Source organism: Procambarus clarkii, chromosome 71 (assembly GCF_040958095.1).
Source record: "Procambarus clarkii isolate CNS0578487 chromosome 71, FALCON_Pclarkii_2.0, whole genome shotgun sequence".
Lineage (NCBI taxonomy): Eukaryota > Metazoa > Arthropoda > Malacostraca > Decapoda > Cambaridae > Procambarus > Procambarus clarkii.
In genome coordinates this window covers 11,388,713-11,409,900 of record NC_091220.1, presented here as the reverse complement: position 1 = coordinate 11,409,900, position 21,188 = coordinate 11,388,713, and the positions used below count along the sequence as shown (strand labels likewise).

Here is a 21,188-nt window from a genome sequence, read left to right as displayed (position 1 = left end):
AGTGTGAATCATTTCGAGATGAATACTTTGAACGTTCAAACTGGGAAAGGTATTTTTCAAGAAAATTTTAAATGTACTCACTCCTAGCAGATGTTAATTTTATAAACAAGAAAAATTACTAAATCATGTAATTAATTTAGGCCCTTTGTTTTGAAGAAGGGTCGCATACAGAACCACTGCTCATCAGCATGCAAAATATAAATGCCTTATTTAAATAGTTGCTAATGGTTAACAGTTCCCATGCATACTCTAGGCTTGGCTTGGCTCTGGTCTTGTGACAAGCTGAAATCCTTAGAGTTGTAACCAAATGCATCACAGTAAAGTAATTATAATTAATTCAGCAACATTCTTCAAGTATTGCAACGAGCAAAAAACCAGCATTGAATGTAATGAAACACCATTTTGTAGGCGAGTCCCAGAGACTCCCCGGAGCTATCCAGGCTGATATTGCTAATGTCAGATATAGGCATCAGTCATGTGTATGGAGTTCTTTGGGCCTACCGAGGACCACGAGCCAAAACTTGGCCCCCCCTCAGAAAGGTGCGAGGAGCAATGGCCTATAGAAACCCCCGTGTGGTTGGAATTATTCTATGTCTGCCATTGACCGGGTCACGCACCCAGAAAGACAGGCGCCCTAAAACAAACCCTATTCTGGTGAAAATTGCTACAAAAAGCCAAACTAGTGGACAGAACTCCCCAAACAGACGAGCAAACGAGCATGACGTTACATGTCGCCATGCAGCTGTTTGCGCAGCTTCCCCCTCCCCGGGAGGGGGAGGAGGGGGCAGGGGGAAGCCCCAGACTCCCGCACCAACAACCCACAGCCCAGATTTGAGACTGGATATCAAAAACGCGAAAAAACGCCGACCGGAGGGAGGGAGGATTGCTGGGGGGGCCTCCAGGTCTCACCCAGAAAATGGCGTTATATTACATTCAACGCTGGTTTTCTGGGGAAAGCCCTATCGCCTCCCCGGAGCTACCTACCAAAAGACGAAAACCAGAGGGACTTACCCAGGAGGCGGTCACTGCTCACTCCTCAACGCGAAGTTGAGACAACTGGCTACAACCGCCGACCCAAAGCAACACAGGCCCGACGAGGCCCAGGAATGTTGATTTGGGAACCAAGTTTCTTGGTTTTGGAAACCAAGACATGTTCCCAAAAACAGCAGCAAGGGCAGCAAACTTATGAAAGTCATGGGCACGGGGATAGACAGCAGGCTGGCTAAACCGAAAAACCCCGCGGACGACCTGGGAGATCCAAACCCTGGAACAGGGAAGAAGGGAAACCGGATCAACCCAAAGCACATCCCTGGCCACAGAGCCCGTGGTGCGCAAATAACGGCGGAGAGCTGCAACTGGACACAACACATGATGCACCCCTGGCCTAATGAACCAAGCATCAACAACCCAAGGACCCCTCTGGAAAGCAGCAGTCCCATTCTTCACCAGAAAAGAAGGAGACGGCTGCAAACGAACAAACCTACCACCAGGACCAAATGAGCAGAAACCCCCTACACCGGAGGAGAGCATGAAGCTTCCCGACCCGACCCATAGAGGCCAATGCCAACAAGAAACGAGCCTTAGAGAAACAGTCCTGAACCGAAGGGGCCACTACAAACCGAGGAGAAGAGAGATAACTGAGTACCCTGTCAAGCGATTAGGACGGCACAAGCAGCGCATGAGCAGGCCGGAGGTGAAACAACGCACGAGACACCTTATGAAATGGTGCAGAAGTAACATCAATACTGAAAGCAAGCTGCAGCGGCGCCGCCAGCACCACACGATAGGAGACAGTATTCGGCATAAGACGATGCTCCTGGAAAAACCAAGAAAGAAAGGATAAGACAACCTTAACCGACAGCAAAGTACAATCAACGAAGCAAAAGAAAGAAACGGAAGAACTGCCACGAGACTTCATACTGCCGCCGAGATGAAGCCCGCAGGTAGGACACCATCAACGAAACCACCTGATCACCATAGAGATGATAGACCCGAGTAAAAAAATACCATACGCAAAGACTCGAGAAGATCGAACCAGCTACATGATGCACAGGTTCGATCTGCTGAAAGAGGCAGAGCCGTGGGAAACCTCTGGGTTCGAACACCGGGCAAGCAGCGCCTGAAACTAAGGCTGGGCCGGCCACCATGGGGCCAAGAGGATTACTCTTCCCTGGTAAGTCTCCAAGCGAGTCAGGACCTGGAGCAACAGCTGAACCGGGGAAAAGAGGTACAGGAGCCCCAACCTCGACCAGTCCTGCCGAAAGGCATCGACGGCCTTGCAGTCAGGGAAGGGCGCCACATATATTGGAAGGCGCCGCAATCATGCCAACGTGATGAGGTCCACCTCCGAGCACCCGAACATCTGGCAGAGCCAACTGAACGAGTCGGCATCGAACGTCTATTCCATCAACAGGGGAACGAACCGAGACAGGCCGTCCGCCAAGATGTTGGGCATCCCCCAAACATGAACTGCCAAGAGAGCCAAACCCCCAACAACTCAGCAGACAAGTCACGTGAAGTGACCAGCGCCAAGGACCGCATCGAACACCCTTGGTTCAGACAATGAACCACCAGTGAGCAGTCTGAATGGAGCCAGATCGTCAATCTGCGGGTGACCCAAACCCTCCGAAGGGAAAACCACACCACTGCGAACTCCCGCACCGTGCAATGGGCTCGACGGAAGGACGGACCCCACTGCCCCAGGCCGGCCTAGTGAGCACTGGTCACAAAGCCCCAGCTGAGAGACGATGCGTCCGTGAACACATCGAGCGAGGGCTCGGGTAGGTGCCAAGGCACTGAACCCTGAAAACCCCAAATAGGAAGCCGGCGATGCAGCAATCGACGCAAAGCCCCCGGAGGTCGAACCCAGCGATCACAAGAGGCGGAAGGGACATCCCCCAAAGGAACCAAAACAGGCGACGCAGCCAAACCCGACCCGGCGGGTAGACCAACATCGCAAAATTCAGGCTCCCGCACGGACCCTCGAGCAACCTCCGGGAGACCCGGGAGCCATCCAGAAAACGACAAAGGCGGGATCGCAGGCGAATCAAAGATTCCGGAGGGAGAGACAAGGAAGCGGTTCAAGAGTCCCAAACAAGATCCAGCCAAGTCCAAACCTGGGAGGGGACCAGATGGGACTTTCCCCAGTTCACCAAGAACCCGAACCTGGCGAGCTGGGGAAAACCAAATTCCTGGAGAACAGACAGGTGGACCAGCTGGGAGCCCAGACCAGCTAGTCATCGAGGTTTTGTAATGTTTTTTGTTGGACTGGCAATGCATTTCCATTTACAACATTGTGCCTATGGGAAATATCGTTCCAAGTAAATGCGTTTTGAACACCTCTTCAGAACATAATCAATTTGTAGTTTGGGAACTCCTTGTACACCAATTGCACATTTAGCATTCTTCCTGGCACAGCTCACAGGAAATGTCTTGCAACTCACTCCTTTGATGCAATTATGTTTTGGAATGTTGACCCGTCATGGATTAATACACTGGTAGGAAAAACTAAATCTAGATATGTATGACATGAATCTTAGGTCACTAACACACAGTACCCATATCACAGAGCAAGATATTACAAAACAATAGCACAATTTGTTCAGAGTTCTTGGTTAACTCCAATAAATTCACATAATAGTTATTATTACCATATTAACATCACTGATATGCAGATGAAGAGTCACAATAATGCGGCTCAAGAATGTTGACCAAACCACACACTAGAAATTGAAGAGACGACGACGTTTCGGTCGGTCCTGGAACATTATCAAGTCGATTGTGATGAGACAAATAAGGCATCACATACACGGGAAGATGCAAGAAGTAAGGAAAGACACAAGAAGCAAGAAAGAGGTGAGGAGGAAGAAATCTTGGAGGAAGGAAAAAGTAAGGCAAAAGATAGGGATAATAAAGAGAATGAAGGGGTAATAAAGACAATAAAGAGGGAAATAATTTTTTACTTTCTCTTTCGTTTCCATTTACTTCTTTTTATTACCCCCCTTCATACCCTGTAGTATCACCTTCATACACCTTATTACCCCTATCTTTCACCTTGCTTTTACCTTCTTCCAAGATTTCCTCCTCCTCCTCACCTCTTTCTTGTCTTACTTATGCCCGTGCCTTTCTCGTCTCTTCACAATCGACTTGATAATGGTCCAAGACGGACCGAAACGTCGTCATCTCTTCAATTTCTAGTGTGTGGTTTGATCAACATCACTGATAAACAAATTGGGCAATAATTATCAATTGTCAAATGATGATAACTACAGTGGTTAGGGTGATCAACAAATGACAATGACCACATGATGAGGGTTAACTAAACAGTAACTATAAATAATAAGATAACCACACTTACCAAACTCAGATTTTTTCTTTTCAGACTTGATAATGAAGTCTTTAGCATAATCAATGGGGATGGCAAAAGAAATACCAGCTGTGACTGTCATGGAGTTAATGCCAATGACTTCACCATCCATGTTGATAAGTGGGCCACCTGAGTTACCAAACTATGTGAAAAGGAAAATAAAACTTTAGAATGCAAAAAGCAAGATATATATATATGCATAAACAACTAAAAGGAGACTTTAGGAGTGAACCAATACTAGTATTTTGAAGCTGTATTTATCAGAGCTTTCATTAATAGGAACTATTAAGATGCAAAGATCAGAACTCTCTCCACTAACTCAGAGACAACATACAAAATGTATGTGTAATTACATAATTGTAGTTACAGGATGAGAGCCATGCTTGTGATGTCCCGTCTCATTCTGGTGGCTCGTGGAGTATAATATGTGCACCATATATACACACAGAAATCACAATAGCGTTAGACATCAAATGAACAAATCCACAAGGACCGTGCACGATTACAAACATAATCGGGATTACAAACAAACGAAGGTTCAAACTTAGGTTCAAACTCTCATCACGGCCCTTGTGGATAAGTTCATGTGCACCATATTATATTCTTTTAACAATAAAACAATAACAATAAAAATAAACAATATTTAACAATAAAAGAAAATTGTAGAACTGTAATGTCTAACATTACTCACCGTAATAGCAGCATCTGTTTGTATATACTGTATATCTTTTCCTCTCAAACCAAGCTCTTTACTGCCACGACCAACAGAAGAAACCACTCCGGCAGTAATAGTGTTGGACAGAGACAATGGAGATCCTAAAGCTGCAACAAATTCCCCTGGTCTCACATTACTTGATGTTCCCATTGTTATTGGAGTGAGATTGTTCTAAAAGAAAAATACAAACCATATATTAAAACACTTCAAAGTTAAATATGTGTTTAATATAATGAAATACAGTACCTCTTTCTGATGGGTCTTTGATGGCTTCTTAATGCTTGCTGCCTGGCAAGCTCCACCCAATTCAATAACCACAAGGTCCTTGCAAGACATATAAGCCTAAAGGGAACCAAAGATCAAAACCTACTCCCCCACCTTCAAAAAAAGGCACAAGGAGCAGGGAATCGTAAACTCACTCAAACGAAAAAAAACGGTGTTGAATGAAATGAAACGCCATTTTCTGGATGTGCCGCAGAGGCTCTCTGGAGCTATCAGGCTAATATGTGATTTATTAGTCTCGGGCATTATTCAAAGGAGTACCGCCTACCAGGGGACCCTCAGCTAGAACCTGGCCCCCCTCAGAGAGGCAAGGGAGCAATGGCCTCTGGAAAAGCCCATGTAGTTGCGGATATTCCTTGTTTGCCATCGATCGGGGTCATGCACCCAGAAAGATAGGCATTACAAAACAAACCCCACTTAGTAAGAAAATTGCAACCAAAGATCGAACAGGGAGGTAGAACTCCCCAATCATCCACGGAAACAAGCAAACGTCACACACCGCCACACCGCTGCCGCGCCGCTCGTCCGCGCAGTTCCCTGTGCCGGCTGCTCCAACCCCCCACTTAGGAGTCTAAGCATCAAAAGAAAACAAAAACACCAACAGAAGGAGGAAGGGTGCCAGGGAGCCTCTGGAACTCACCCAGAAAATGGCGTTTCATTACATGCAACGCTGGTCCTGTGTGAGGAGCTCCTTTGACTCCCCAGAGCTACATAACCAAAAATAAGTAAACGAGGGACATACCCGAGAGACGGCTGCACTACATGCATCAACTCGAAGACGAGACAACAGGCTGCAACCTGTTACCAAATGCCACACACGAACAACTGTGACCAGGAACGTGCACCACAGAACAGGCGGCCAGGACCCACTTCAACCTCCAAGCCCCGTGCCTAAATGGCAGTGCAAGACAAGACCCCCAAACACGGTAGTCATGGCAGCATACTGACAAACAGCAAGGGCACAAAGGTATCCATATCAGCCATATCCATGGCTGATATGGATACCCTAACTATTTTGCATCAGTCGATGTGGGTGGAGTTCTAGGCCTACCGGGGACCATGAGCCAGAACCTGGTCCTCCTCACATAGGCACTGGGAGCAATGGCCCATAGATATGCACATGTAATTTGGAGCATTATATATCTGCCATTGACTGAAACAGGCAACCAGAAAGGTAAGCGCCACAAAACAAACCCCTATTCTGGTTAACAACGAAAATCAGCAAACGAGTGGACAGAACTCCCCAAAAGAAAAACAAGCAAACAAGCATGACGTCACACGAGCCGCGCTGCATGTCTGCGCAGCTTCCCCCTCCCCCAGGAGGGGGAAGGGGGAACCCCAGATCCTTTTGCCGGCGATCCATGGCCCAGTTCTGAGGCTGGATATCAAAAACCGCGAAAAAACGCCGACCGGAGGGAGGGAGGGTTGCCGGGGAGCCTCTGGGACTCACCCAGAAAATGGCGTTTCATTACATTTAACCCTGGTTTTCTGAGGAGAGCCCCAATGGCTTCCCGGAGCTACTTCACCAAAGACAACAAAAGAAAAAAGGGGACTTACCCGGGAGGTGGTCGGTGCTCCACTCCTCAACTCGAAGTCGAGACAACGGGCTGCAACCGCCGACCCAAAGCAACACAGGCCCGACTGGGCCCCGTAACGTTCACGAGGTACCATGCAGCCAGGACCCTGTTCGACCTCCAAAAACCCCGTGCCAGAAAGTCAGCCCAAGACATATTGCCAAAGACGGCAGCAAGAGCAGCAAACTTACGAACATCATGGGCACGGGAATAAACCGCAGGCTGGCTGGATTTAATTACCTTGCAGACAACCCAAGAGACCCGAACCCGCAAACAGAGAAGAAGGGAAACCGGATCAAAACCCAAAGTGCGTCCCCGGACACAGAAGCCGTGGTGCGCCTGTTTTTCGTTACAGTTTTAAGGGGACACGATCCGTCATACCTGTTTTGGGTTGCAGTTGTTAAGGTTGGTGGTTGAAGGAGGAAAGTGCACAACTCCCTGGTGGTGTGCAGGCGTAACTAAAGTGAGAACTGCTTCACCACAGAGTGGTTCTTGAATCTTGAGGCTTCGCCATCCTGCTTTCTATGATCCGTTAGCATTGCTGTAGTCTGTTTTGATTTGCCCTCCTTTCAGTGTGATCTACAATTCCTGGCTCCTACCACCTCTTTAGAAAGAACCAGGTTTTGGCCTCTGGTCCATGGTAGGTGCATTTATATCTCACAAGGGTCTCATGTGGATTGAATTGAGTGGAGCTTGCCAAACAGTAAGCACCAAGAAGCCATCATAGGAACCCTCCCAGAAAATATTATTTACTTATTTCAGATGACAGCCCAGTAAATTTTATAAATCTTTATCTTAATGCTACAACTTTGATACATATACAAAATAGGAATAGAACAAAAATACAGCTTAAGAAAGAAAAAGTGTCTCAGTGCACCCTCGTGTGGAAATCCAGGATCTCACCAAGTTCTTATGCTTCACAGTGAATTTTGTATCCACCAAACTAATGCATCTTGCAACAAATGCATATATTGTACCATCATTAACTAAAAAATCCATGAGCAATACTTACACACTTGATTCTAATCAAAGCTAAATCTGAGAGAGCATCAATATTTTCCACAACGCCCTCATATTCAGAGCCATTCTGCAGCCGTACCTGTAAAAATACAGTAATTACATTTAGATGTGACATGGAATGATAAAAAAAAGTGTTGGATGTAATGAAATGCCATTTTCTGGGTGAGATCCGGAGGCTCCCCAGAGCTATCCAGGTTGATATGTATATACAGTGGAACCCTGATTAACGAATTTAATCCATTCCGGCATCTAGCTCGTCATGTGAAATGCTCGTCTTTCAAAACGAATTTCCCCATTTAAAATAATGAAAATAAAATTAATCCGTTCTACCGCTGAAAAAATCAATATGATATTCAATTTTTTAAATAATGGAGCAGCCTACTTGACATACACTGAACAAACCTTTATGACATTTTGCCTATTTTTCAGATTTGTACAATTTTTTTTTTATTTTTCATTTTTTATAGAAAAAGGTTTGTTCAGTGTATGTCAGGTAGACTGCTCCAATTTTGTATAAAAAAGAAAAATTAAAAAAAAAAATTGAACAAATTTGAAAAAAGGAGAAATGTCATAAAGGTTCGTTCAGTATTTGTCAGGTAGGATACTCCATTATGACATTTTTCCTGTTTTCAACTTTGTTCAATTTGTTTTGTATTTGTCATATTTTTTATTAATAATGGAGCAGCCTACCTGACAATTACTGAATGAACCTTTGTCATTTTTTTTTCAAATTGTTTCATTTTGTTTATTTTTCATTTTTTTTTATTTTTCATTTTTTTAGAAAGTGTAGCAGCGTACCTGACATTCACTGAAAGAACATTTTTGACTTGTTCATTTTTCAAATATTTTCGATTTTCTTTTCTAATTTTGTCTAAAAAACAAAAATCAATGCTTTGCAACATTACAGCAGTCACCCCTTTACATCCCAGCATCATTAGCATCTTTAAAACAAAACAAAAAACAGTCATTTGCATCGTCGGAGGTGTCCGAGAATTTGCGAGAACCAGTGAGAATGCATCATGTGGTTTTCTCGTTAATCAAACGAACGCTCGCCAATCGAGAAAAATTCTCACCAATCGGCGCGCTCATTATTCAAAATGCTCGTAAATTGGGGCGCTCCTCACTCGAGGTTCCACTGTCTCTGGAATCAGTCAATGTGTATGGAGTTTTTGCATACCAGGGACCGAGCTAGAACCTGGCCCCCTCAGAGAGGCACTAGGAGCAATGGCCTATAGAAACCCTCGATGTGGTTGGGAGCATTCTATGTCTGCCATCGCCCGGGTCTAGCACCTAGAAAGATAGGCACCCCAAAACAAACCCCTATTCTGGTGAAAATGTTGCTACCGAAAGCCGAACGAGTGGTCAGAACTCCCCAAACAAAAATTAGCAAACGAGCATGACGTCATCACGTTGAAGCGCCGCTATCTGCGCAACCCCCTCCCCTTCCTGGGAGGGGGGAAGGGGGGAGCTCCAGACCCTCGCACCGGCGATCCACCCTTCAGTTCTTAGGCTGGATGTCAAAATACTGTACTGAAAAACACCGCCAACTGGAGGGAGGAAGGGTACCGGGGAGCCTCCGGGTCTCACCCAGAAAATGGCGTTTCATTACATTCAACGCTGGTTTTCTGGGGAAAGCCTCGTTGGCTCCCCAGAGCTACTTCACCTAAGATAAGGGAAAAGAGGGAAGGATCCAGGAGGCGAATGCCACGCACCCAAAATTCAAAATCAAGACCAATTGGTAAAACCGAATGACCCTGTGGACGACCCTAGAGACCCGAACCCTGGAACAGGAAGGAGGGGAACCCGGGCAACCCAAAGCGCATCCACGGCGACAGAGGCCATAACGTGCAGATAACAGCACAAAGCCGCAACCGAACAACACATGATGCACCCCTGGCCTGACCCACCAAGCATCAACAACCCAATAGCCCAATAGGGTCTAGAATCTGTACACCAGTTGATTGATAGTGAGACCAAAGAGCCAAAGCTCAATCCCTGCAAGCACAACTAGGTGAGTAGACAAAGAAAGGAATCTAGGGGTGGTTCTAGATAGAAAACTGTCACCTGAGGACCACATTAAGAACATTGTGCGAGGAGCCTATGCTACACTTTCTAACTTCAGAATTGCTTTTAAATACATGGATGGAGAAATACTAAAGAAATTGTTCACGACTTTTGTTAGACCAAAGCTGGAATATGCAGCGGTTGTATGGTGCCCATATCTTAAAAAGCACATCAACAAACTGGAAAAGGTGCAAGACATGCCACTAAGTGACTCCCAGAACTGAAGGACAAGAGCTACGAAGAGAGGTTAGAGGCATTAAATATGCAAAAACTAGAAGATAGAAGAAAAAGAGGCGATATGATCACTACGTTCAAAATAGTAACAGGAATTGATAAAATTGATAGAGAAGAATTCTTGAGACCCAGAACTTCAAGAACAAGACGTCATAGATTTAAACTAACGAAACAAAGCTGCCGGTTCTTTGTTCACAAGAAAATTCACTTTTGTAAACAGAGTGGTAGACGGTTGGAACAAGTTAGGTGAGAAGGTGGTGGAGGCCAAAACCGTCAGTAATTTCAAAGCGTTATATGACAAAGAGTGCTGGGTAGATGGGACACCACGAGCGTAGCACTCATCCTGTAACTACACTTAGGTAATCACTTAGGTAATTACACAAGTGTAATAGTCAATACAGTAAAATCTAGATCATCTACTGTGAAAAGTGGGCTCAGTGAAAAGCACAGATCTACTGTGAAAACCTTGGCCAAGGAAGAGGGACCTGTTAGGCAGTACTTGCTCCGGTACTTTATCTCATTCTCACATCAGACATAGACAAGGATACAAACTACAGTACTTTATCATCACTTGCAAATGACACTACGATTTTCATGCAAGTAGACAATATAGAGGACACGACAAACCTCCAGTCTGATATAAATAGGGTCTTTCAATGGGTAACATAATATGAAGTTTAATGAAAATTTGGGTGGGGTAAATGAGCGTGAGCTGGAACAAAATATGTTTTTGGTTATTTTTTTATCTACTTTGTGGGAGTTCTATGGCCATTTTCGAGTCTGCTGGTATAGCTTGTAGCTAGCTGCAATCTGCTTTGTCTCACCCACTTTCTGGGTGCCTTCCCTGATGGTGGCATATGCAAAATGGATGTCTGCTCCCTGCATCTCTGGGAGGGGACAAGGTTCTGATTCGTGGTCCCCGGTAAGCCTGAAAACTCCACAACTGATGCTGTCCTTACTGTTAGGCAATACACACAACACAAATTATAGCTCCAGGGTACTACAAGGGGCTACCCCCAGAAACAAAATTCAGCTTGGTATTGTTTCACAATTATTTTCTTTTTCTAACCTTTTGTTCAAAACTCATACAGTACTGTATTTTTATTTTAAAAAGTTATAGCCTCATTTAAAAGAAAAATCTAGAATTAAGTAGTATCTTGACAACCTTACCACAACAATGCTCGATCTTGGCCTGTTGGAGACAACATGTGCATTCGTAAGAATAAGCCCATCTTCTGACACAATAAATCCAGATCCATTGGATATTGTTTGAATTCGTGTGCCAGTATATCTCCTGTAAAAGAATATGATTTATATTTATTGAAATGAGAAACAATCAGAAGGAGCAAGTTCAGGAGAATTAAAAATACAATAGTGTACACTTAACAGTTTTGCATACTGATGACATTAAAACGCATCATTCCTACTTCAACAGCAAACGAGCCAATGACACTAAAATCAGTCATCCAATTGCTATACATAAACATAGCATAACACTAAAATCAGTCATCCAATTGCTATACATAAACATTCCTATTTCATCACTATTGTACATACACTTTTAAACACACACTTTTGTTTATGTATCTATTCTCTAGCCCCTGGGGTGCGCACCTGTTAACTACTGCACTGCGCCACCCGACATTACTTGAGGTAGGCATTGTGCAAGCCAAGAAAATGCAATTTTAAGATGTCATAAGATTCAAAACGAGCACGCGGTGGGTTGGGTACGAGATGGACGCCTGGGACCTCCAGTGAGAAACTGAAGTCTTGAAAATGTTCAAGACTTCCCTACTTAAGGATGACGGTCATCCTTTCTGCCTTCACCATGCTGCTTGTTAGGTCAGTGACACCTGCAACCCAACATGTCATGTGGGACTTGTTACCCCCCATGTGCTCACGGTCACCCATTCTTCTGTGGACGTCTAGAAGTTTCAAGCAGCACGTGCTTTGTATCACCGATTTTTGGTCCTGCATTGCTCTAGGATGCGTGCCTGGCCGATTGCCCTGGAGCTGCCCCGTTTGAGTTTTAGGGACTTGGAGGTGTTGGTCATTTTGACCTTGGTTCCATCCGCAGCATTTTTTCCTTCCCCAGTTGGTCTGGCTCTCTCTTCTTCTCCCCCCCCCTGCATCCGGCTCTGAAGTATCTGAGGGTTTCAGAATTGAGGATGGGTTTAGCTTGGGATGAGGCTTGGGTGGCTCTGGAGGTTGCCCCTTCAGATGCGAGTGTGGAGGTAATTGAACCTCTCTTTCCCACTGAGGGTTCCGCATCTTCCCAGCCAACTTCCTTGTTCGAGGCCTTTCCCCTGGACTCCGCCTTTTTTTCTCAGGAGGTGGGTGTGGATGAGGGCTCTGCCATTGCAGAATCAACGGTTCCTGGGGCTCGAGGATAGTCCCAGTGAAGCTCTTGGGGCTCCTTTTGACCCTGCTTGGGCCCTTGTGCCTTCTGAGCAGGGTCTGCGTCTGCTCAGCAGGGTAAGGGGTTATCGTATCTCCCTTTATGAATTTGAATTAGGTGGGGCTCCCCCCAGAGTTTGTTTCCAGGTGCCTTTGGGCTCCCCTGGATTCATCTTCCTGGAGGTTTTCTTCCTCTCGGATTTCCCCTACGGAGGCTTGGGAGGCTCTCGGTGCTTATTTCGTGTGACCCGACTTACACCTTGGTGATGGAACCAGCGTCTTTTGAGTTCGGTTGTTCTTCCCATTATTTGTGCGTTACGAGGTTCTAGAGTCTTCCTGGCTGGCAGACAGTCTGTTGTTTTCACTTGGAGCTTGGTGCAGCTTTTATCGTACCTGCATGCTTGAGTGGAGGGAGGTGTCCTCAGAGTTGCAGATATTTGGGGGGGGGGGCTCTCTGGAGTTCCTCAATGAGTGCCTCTTTGCTCCTGCACTTCCTCATGATGTGGGTCTGTTGCAGCTGCATTCTCAGGCTCCCTTTCTTTCGGCTGCCTTAGTGGCTGACAACCTACGGGCTTGTGCTCACTTGGCCTCTGTCATGAGATTCTTCAGTCTTCTGGAGCTGTCTTTGGATTGGCTTTCAGGAGATGTGGGATCGCTTGGTAGGGGGCCCTCTGACGAGGTTTTGTCTTGGCTGCTTCAGCATCGTCTGCTCTGCAGAAGTTGTATGCGTCGATCCTCTGAGAGACACTTATCAGGTTTTTCCACTCCTGTCTCGTGTGTTGGCAGGCTGTTCTGGCTCTCCCTTTCATTTCAGCTTGGGCCTCTGGCTCTTCTTTCGGCCTCTCTGTTATGTCCTCTGCTGTTTATGGAGGACAGTGTGATTCAGTTTTTGTCAGCCACTTCAGCTAATTGGCATCCTATTTCTGACTTGTTGTGTGTCCAGGATGGTCAGTCCTAGCCCTCTCGGAAGGGATGGGCCGGGCCACGAAGCCCGCAAATTCCGAGTCCCTGAAACCCAAGCAGGGCAGCTCTGTGGCTTCCATCTGGACAACCAACCTGGCCTGTTGCAATAAAGATCATGCAATGTGGCTGCTACCTGATCATCAGATAAGGGATGAGTTAATTGGAGCATAAGCGGGGAACAAGTCCCGCAGGTGTCCCTGACCCAACAGGAAACATGGCAGAGGGAGCATGGAAGATCTTCACCCAGAGGCAGGGGCGACAAACAACCCTCAAATTCGCACAAAGCAAGAGTTGGCACAGAAGAGTATGCACAGTACAACCGAGCCCACAGGTTTCCACGGTCTGCAGGGTGAATGAGCCATACAGGAAGCCAGGCACTGGAGACAGCTAAACCGGTACACCCTGTCGTAAGCAGGCAAACCGACTGCAAGTAGCAGCCGTGAAACATTGGGGGCAACAAATGAGGACTACCACCACACCCTAGGTCAAGACTAATGAGGAGCTAAGCAGCCCTCCACTGCAAAAACAGGCTTAAATGTTGGAAGTGAAACACACAAAGTACCCCAAACCCCACGAGTTAGCAAATTAGCAACCGAGAGAAACGTTGCCCACCGTGTGATAGCTTATGCAGGCTGTGCTAGCCGCACTGCACGCCATCAGCAAACAAACACTTCCCTATCTGGGGCACAGCTGAAATGGCAAGACCCCTGACACATACCAAGGGCAAGGACAACCACAAGCGAGGAAGCCCCCTAATGAGGAGTGATTCCCATATGCCCCAGGGAAGATAACCCCTGACCAGGCAAGGGCAGTACTCACGGAACACCTAAGGAAGTTGTCCCTAGACACTTGCAGCTCCGGTATCCTGAACCGGAGCAGCACTTGTGTAGCTTGTACTGTACTACACTGTACTTGTGGTGGCCAGCACACACCACAAGTGCAGGAACGCCTTGAGGCAAAAATCCTATTAAAGAAATCGGGGCCTGAGGTGATGTTCGGCCGCCAGCACCATCAGTCAAGAACTGGATTGGTGGGTTTCAGCTCACTCGGGCCAGCTACCCCTCCCCTCGTGGGGGAGGGTGGCACTAATGAGCGGCTAGTTGCCCCTGCTCATAGTAATTGATAAGCATTGTTTGTTTTCTTTCTGGGGGAGTGGGGGGAGTGAATGATTGTATAACACATGTAATGATACTATTGATGTAGATTCAGATAAGAATCCTAAATAACAGGAATCAAAAACATTTGACTACCAACATAAATAAACATTACCCATATGGTTATGAACACCCTCAATGAACATACATGCAAATTTCAAGAAAATGTGGGGAAATACTACATAATTTTTATTATTATAACATACCTTCTATTGTCTTTAATATCAATGTAAACAACTTTGTCTGACACTTTTTCAACAGCATCTGCTATGAAGTTGTAAATTTGTCTCTTGCTAACAGACGGTGGCGGTTGATTAACACTGTCCTCGGTTTCTGGTGCCGCAATGAAAGAAAACGGACTTGCTGCACACACAGATGGGACTCCTTGTTTTAGTTCATAAATTTTTGCTTTTTCATACACACCCTTAATTGTAGCACCAATGAATAATCCAGCCCCTAAACCCAGAGCTGTTCTTATATACGATACTTTTGACTGTGAATAATGGTCTCTGTCACCATCAGGATTTAATGGAGAGAATACTCCACTACTCTTTGTCTCGGAGTGAGCTCTACAGAGGACACATGATGTTGAAAGTCGGTGATGAAAGGCTCGCTGGCCAGCTAACCATGACCTCTCCCAAGCCCAGACAGACTTGTAGCGCAAACCTGGAATGAAATTTTAATGAAATCGGATTAAAGGAAGACTGGAAGTTTTTGTATGTAATACACTACAAATCATGTAAATAATGTAATGCATCTTACAGAAAGATGGCAAATTATATTCTCTATATCAAATTTGAAAAAAAATATTATTATTTAATTTGTAAATGTTCCTTACACACATTACACAATAGGATTTGTCCATTATTAACACAATATGGGTTGGGTAAGGTTGAGGCAGGTCAGGTGTAAACTTACATGCAAACATGGACATCAAGGTACAGAATACTTTTTCCAGCATAATTTAACTTCAGTGACTCAAAGATCAGTCTTTTGTCAGCATAATTTTGTATTGTTGCCACCAGCATTAGCTAATTTATTGTGCACCCCATACTTTATAGTTTTTTGTACACACCATACTCATCTTGTTGAGAAGTAGCACAGGATAAAATGTTAATATTCCATACAATTAAAAAAGTTATTGATGTAAATAGTGCCTTAATATGTATATTGAAGTAAAATTTGCATTCAACATAACCACCATGATATAAGTTGATAGTAGTGATTACAATGGTGAGGTTGTATGGCTTAGGCACATACACTGGGAGAGTGGGTAGCACAAGGTACGGTGTGGGTTTGAAGCTCTAGGTAGCAAACTATGAAGATGAAATTAGGTATTTTTGGTTTTACTTTTGAATAAGGCATAAGTTGGACAGCTTTTTAATTTGTTAGGGAGTAAGTTCCATAGACTAGGTCTCTTTATTTGCATAGTGTGTTTGCACACATTTAGTTCGACTCTGGGAATATCAAAGATTTTTTTCTGGTGTTGTGATTATGGATTATATTACATCTGTCAAGAAAGAGTTTCAGATTAAGATTTGCATTCAGGAACAAGGTGTTGTACATGTAAATGGTACAAGAGAATGTGTGGAGTGAGTTTATGTTTAGCATGTTTGGAGATTTAAACAGAGCGATACTTTTTAGTATTGATTTTGAATGATGTAAAAGTTGGACAGCTTTTCAATTCAATAGGGAGTGAGTTCCATAAACTGGGTCCCTTTATTTGCATAGAGTGTTTACACAAATTAAGTTTAACTCTGGGGATATCGAAGAGATATTTATTTCTGGTGTGGTGATAATGGGTCCTATTACATCTGTCCAGGAAGAGTTTCAGACAAGGATTTGCATTTAAGAATAGGGTTTTGTAAATGTAGTTGACACAAGAGAATTTGTGGAGTGAGATTATGTTTAGCATGTTTAGGGAGTTAAACAAGGGGGCTGTGTGTTGTCTGAAAGCAGAATTTGATATTATTCTGATAGCAGATTTTTGCTGGGTGATGATGGACTTGAGGTGGTTGAACCCCATGCACAGATACCATAGTTGAGATAGGGATAGATTAGTGCATAATATAGAGAGATGAGAGCAGAGTTAGGAACATAATATCTGATTTTGGAGAGTATACCAACTGTTTTAGAGACTTTCTTAGTTATGTGTTGTATGTGGGTACTGAAGTTGAGTCTCTTGTCTAGGAATAGGCCAAGAAACTTTCCATCATATTTATTGCTAATGTTTACATTGTCAATCTGAAGCTGAATTGCATTTGTAGATTTGCTTCCAAATAGGATGTAGTAGGTCTTTTCTATGTTAAGTGTTAGTTTGTTGGTTGACATCCATAAGTGGACTTTTTTTAGTTCATTATTAACATCATCATTTAGTGTATGTGGGTTGGGGTTGGAGTAAATGAGGGTAGTATCATCAGCAAACAAAATAGGTTTCAGAATGTTAGAGACATTAGGCAGATCATTAATGTATATAAGAAATAGTAGGGGTCCCAAGATGCTGCCCTGAGGCACTCCAACGGTTATTGGTAGAATGGGAGAGATTATATTATTGATGGCTACACATTGGTGTCTATCACGAAGATAGGATTGGATATAGTCCAGTGCATGGCCTCGGATTCCATAATGATGGAGTTTACATAAGAGGTAATCGTGATTAACAGTATCAAAGGCCTTTCTCAGGTCAATGAAGAGTCCAATTGAAAACTCATTTTTGTCAAGGGCAGAGTAAAAATAGAAAAGGGCAGAATATAAAAATAGAAAAGGGGGGAACATGGCAGAAAAACAGCAACAATACAATTTGGTCGACAAACAGCATTGTTTAAAAATAGCAGACATGGGTTGACAATATAGGGGTAAGGTAGTGCTTAGTTTTTATCTTAAGCACTAGCTCATTAACTCCCTGTAACCTACCTTACCCCTTACTACCTTACACTTAGGTAATTACAATACAATACAATACAATTTTATTTAGGTAAGGTACATACATACAATAAATATTTACAAGGATTGATTAACTTATAGGTATAGCTAGTACATACAATGCCTAAAGCCACTATTACGCAGAGCGTTTCGGGCATGATAAACTTAAATGACAAGCTTAATACTAATTGAGCATAATGAGTAGAATGAAAACAAGAAATGAAAACATAGATGAAAAAGCAGCACAAATACAATTATGTCGACAAACAGCGCTCTTTAAAGAAAAAAACAGACATTGGTTGACAATAGAAGTGTAAGGTAGGTTACAGGGAATTTATTAGGTATAGCTTCGCTTTTAACTTAAACTGGTTGAGAGAGGTACAGTCTTTAACATGGTTGGGAAGGTCATTCCACATTCTGGGCCCCTTGATTTGTAGAGCATTTCTAGTTTGATTAAGTCGTACTCTAGGAATATCAAAACTGTATTTATTTCTGGTGTGATGCTCATGGGTTCTGATACAACCTTCTATGAAGCTTTTGAGATCAGGATTGGCATTATAGTTTAGCATTTTATATATGTATAATACACATGAGAGAATGTGCAGTGACTTAATGTCTAACATATTCAGAGATTTAAGTAGGGGTACCGAGTGGTGTCTGGGGCCAGAATTGGATATTGTCCTAATAGCAGCTTTGTGTTGAGTAATTAGAGGACGTAAGTGATTTTGGGTAGTAGAGCCCCAAGCACAAATACCATAGTTGAGATATGGATAGATAAGGGAGTAATAGAGAGTCACCAGGGCAGGGCGTGGTACATAATATCTGATCTTAGAAAGAATGCCCACAGTTTTTGAAACTTTTTTTGATATGTTTAGAATGTGTCCCTGGAAATTAAGCTTGTGGTCAATGAGAATGCCAAGGAATTTGCCATCTAATTTGTTACAAATTTGGGTATTGTTTATTTTGAGATTTATTTGATTAGAGGATTTATTGCCAAACAGAATATAAAAGGTTTTGTCAATGTTAAGGGTGAGTTTGTTGGCAGTTAGCCACAGATGGACTTTATTTAGCTCAGTATTTACTGTGGCATTTAGAGCAAGGGGATCAGGACTGGAGTAAATGAAGGTTGTGTCGTCAGCAAATAGAATTGGTTTGAGGTGTTGGGAGGCATTTGGAAGGTCATTAATGTAGATGAGAAAGAGGAGAGGGCCAAGTATGCTGCCCTGGGGAACACCAATGTTGATGGGTAGGGTGGGAGAAATTGTATTATTCACAGAAACATATTGGAGCCTGTCAGTAAGGTAGGATTTGAGGTATTGTAGGGAGTGTCCTCTGACTCCATAATGATGTAATTTAAGAAGAAGGTTTTGGTGGTTGACAGTGTCAAAAGCTTTACGCAGGTCCACAAACAACCCAACAGAGAACTCATTTTTATCAAGAGCTGTATGAATCGAGTTAAGCATACTAATAAGTGCATCGTTAGTGCTTTTTTTGGGTCTGAAGCCATATTGGCAAGGGCTAAGTATATTGAGTTTGGCTAGATATGAGTAAAGCTGCTTATAGATTAGTTTTTCAAAAATTTTTGACAAGTTTGGCAGGATAGATATAGGTCTGTAGTTGTTAACATCTGTGAGATTACCACATTTGTGGACAGGCGTTACTCTCGCTTTTTTTAGAATATCTGGGAAGGTTTGGAGTTCAAGTGACTTGTTGAAGAGCAAAGCAATAGGAGGGGCTAAAGATCTAGAGGCTTTTTTGTAAATTAAAGTTGGTATCTCCTCAAGGGCACCAGACTTGGTTTTAAGGGAAAGGATTATCTCATTGACGTCAGTGGAATTAATAGGCTTTAGGTACAGAGACTGTGGATAGTTACATGAAAGATAGTCATTAATGTCTGTACTGGAAGATGGAATATCATTTGCAAGGGATGAACCAATGGAAGAGAAGAACCTATTGAACTCAGTAGCAGAATCAGAGGCTGAAAGCTGACCATCGTTATTAGACAGGAGAGTCGGTTTGTTATTTAAAGACTTCTTTGATCCCAATATTTGAGAAATTGTTCTCCAAGTTTGTTTAATGTTGCTCTTTATTTGGGTAAATTTATCTTCGTAGTATTTAGTTTTGGCTCGTCTAATTATCTTAGACAGCAATAATGAGTAATTCTTTGAGAATTCTTTGGAGACAATTCCTAACCTATACTTCTTCTCAAGGTCATGTTTTTTATTAATAGATTTATGTATTCCCTTTGTAAGCCAGGGATTGTTAAGCCTTTTGGTTGTGACTTGTTTTGTAAGCATAGGACAGTGGGTATTATAAAGGCTAAGAGTTTTTTGAAGAAAAGATTGTACTGCAAGGTTGATGTCCACTATGTTACCTAACTCGGACTCCCAGTTGACATTATCAGCAGCAGTTATAAAATTGTCTATAGCAGTTTCATTGTGCAGTCTAAAACGTATCACTCTTGACTCAAGAGGTGGTTTGCTAATGTTAGTTAAGAGAAATGTGGGGTAATGATCTGTAGTGCTATCGGTGATTATACCTGAAGTAAGCGGAGAGGTTATGTTTGTCCAGATGTGATCGAGCGTCGTGGCAGTGCTATCAGTGATTCTAGTAGGTCTAGTGATTAAGGGTATGAGGAAGCAGGAATTCATACAGTTGAGGAAGCTAACAGCAGTGGGGTGTTCTGGCTCGCAGAGGTCAATATTAAAGTCCCCTGCGATAATTAGGTGGTTTTTGTTCAGTCTGTTATCAAGTATTAGATTTCTAAGGTTTGAGTTGAATTCGGACACATCAGTGTTAGGAATTCTATAAACTGCACCCACAGTCAGGACAGACTCGGCACCCTTGACTCTGAAGTCAATTACCCCCACAACACCTGAGGCAGCGAGCGGCCCGCACCATACAACACCAGGATAACATAACTTCACTTCCACACCCACAATACTCTTTAATAACAGCTTTACTTACTCGTCATACCTCACACCTGCCACTACTGTACCACCACAACACTCCTGCTGCCTCACACCACCACCAGCTGTTGTTGTTGTTGTTGTGATCCCGCACCACACCACTGTTACCCGCGCTCTCTAACACCAATACTAATTAATCATTATTGATTAATCCCTTGATCGTCGTCGCCCCTAAGCCAACAACAACAACAACATAATTATTAATAATAACAATAATAACCATAACAATATAATAATAATAATAATAATAATAATAATAATAATAATAATAATAATAATAACAATAATAATAATAATATAATAATAATAATAATAATAATAATAATAACAATAACATTAACAATAACATTAATAATAACAATAATAATAACAATGTTGTTGTGTTGATTTAGGGGCGCTAATAATAACAATAACAATCATAACAACAATAATATAATCAAACAAATCACTCCTGGTTCAACCTTGACGACGCGCGAATGTCTGGACACTTCCGTCTGGGAGCCGCTGGATCATGTTCTGTTTTGTTCT

At 43.3% G+C, this 21,188-nt stretch overlaps 1 protein-coding gene across 3 annotated transcripts in view; it reads right to left on the bottom strand.

The window, feature by feature from the left end:
• HtrA2 (HTRA2-related serine protease) overlaps nucleotides 1-21,188 on the bottom strand; it is a 25,117-nt gene extending 3,929 nt beyond the window's left edge. Inside the window, exons 1-6 of one of the 3 annotated variants that reach the window (XM_069312005.1) lie at nucleotides 21,122-21,188; nucleotides 14,976-15,435; nucleotides 11,426-11,549; nucleotides 7,950-8,036; nucleotides 5,058-5,252; nucleotides 4,358-4,508 (exon numbers count right to left, since the gene is read on the bottom strand). In XM_069312005.1, the coding sequence (XP_069168106.1) occupies nucleotides 4,358-4,508; nucleotides 5,058-5,252; nucleotides 7,950-8,036; nucleotides 11,426-11,549; nucleotides 14,976-15,435; nucleotides 21,122-21,173 (1,069 nt within the window). In that variant the 5' untranslated portion in view covers nucleotides 21,174-21,188. Of the gene's footprint in view, nucleotides 1-4,357; nucleotides 4,509-5,057; nucleotides 5,253-7,949; nucleotides 8,037-11,425; nucleotides 11,550-14,975; nucleotides 15,436-20,230; nucleotides 20,358-20,658; nucleotides 20,808-21,121 lie in introns of those variants that run through there. The other 2 variants (XM_045726127.2, XM_069312004.1) reach the window with 2 other exon arrangements.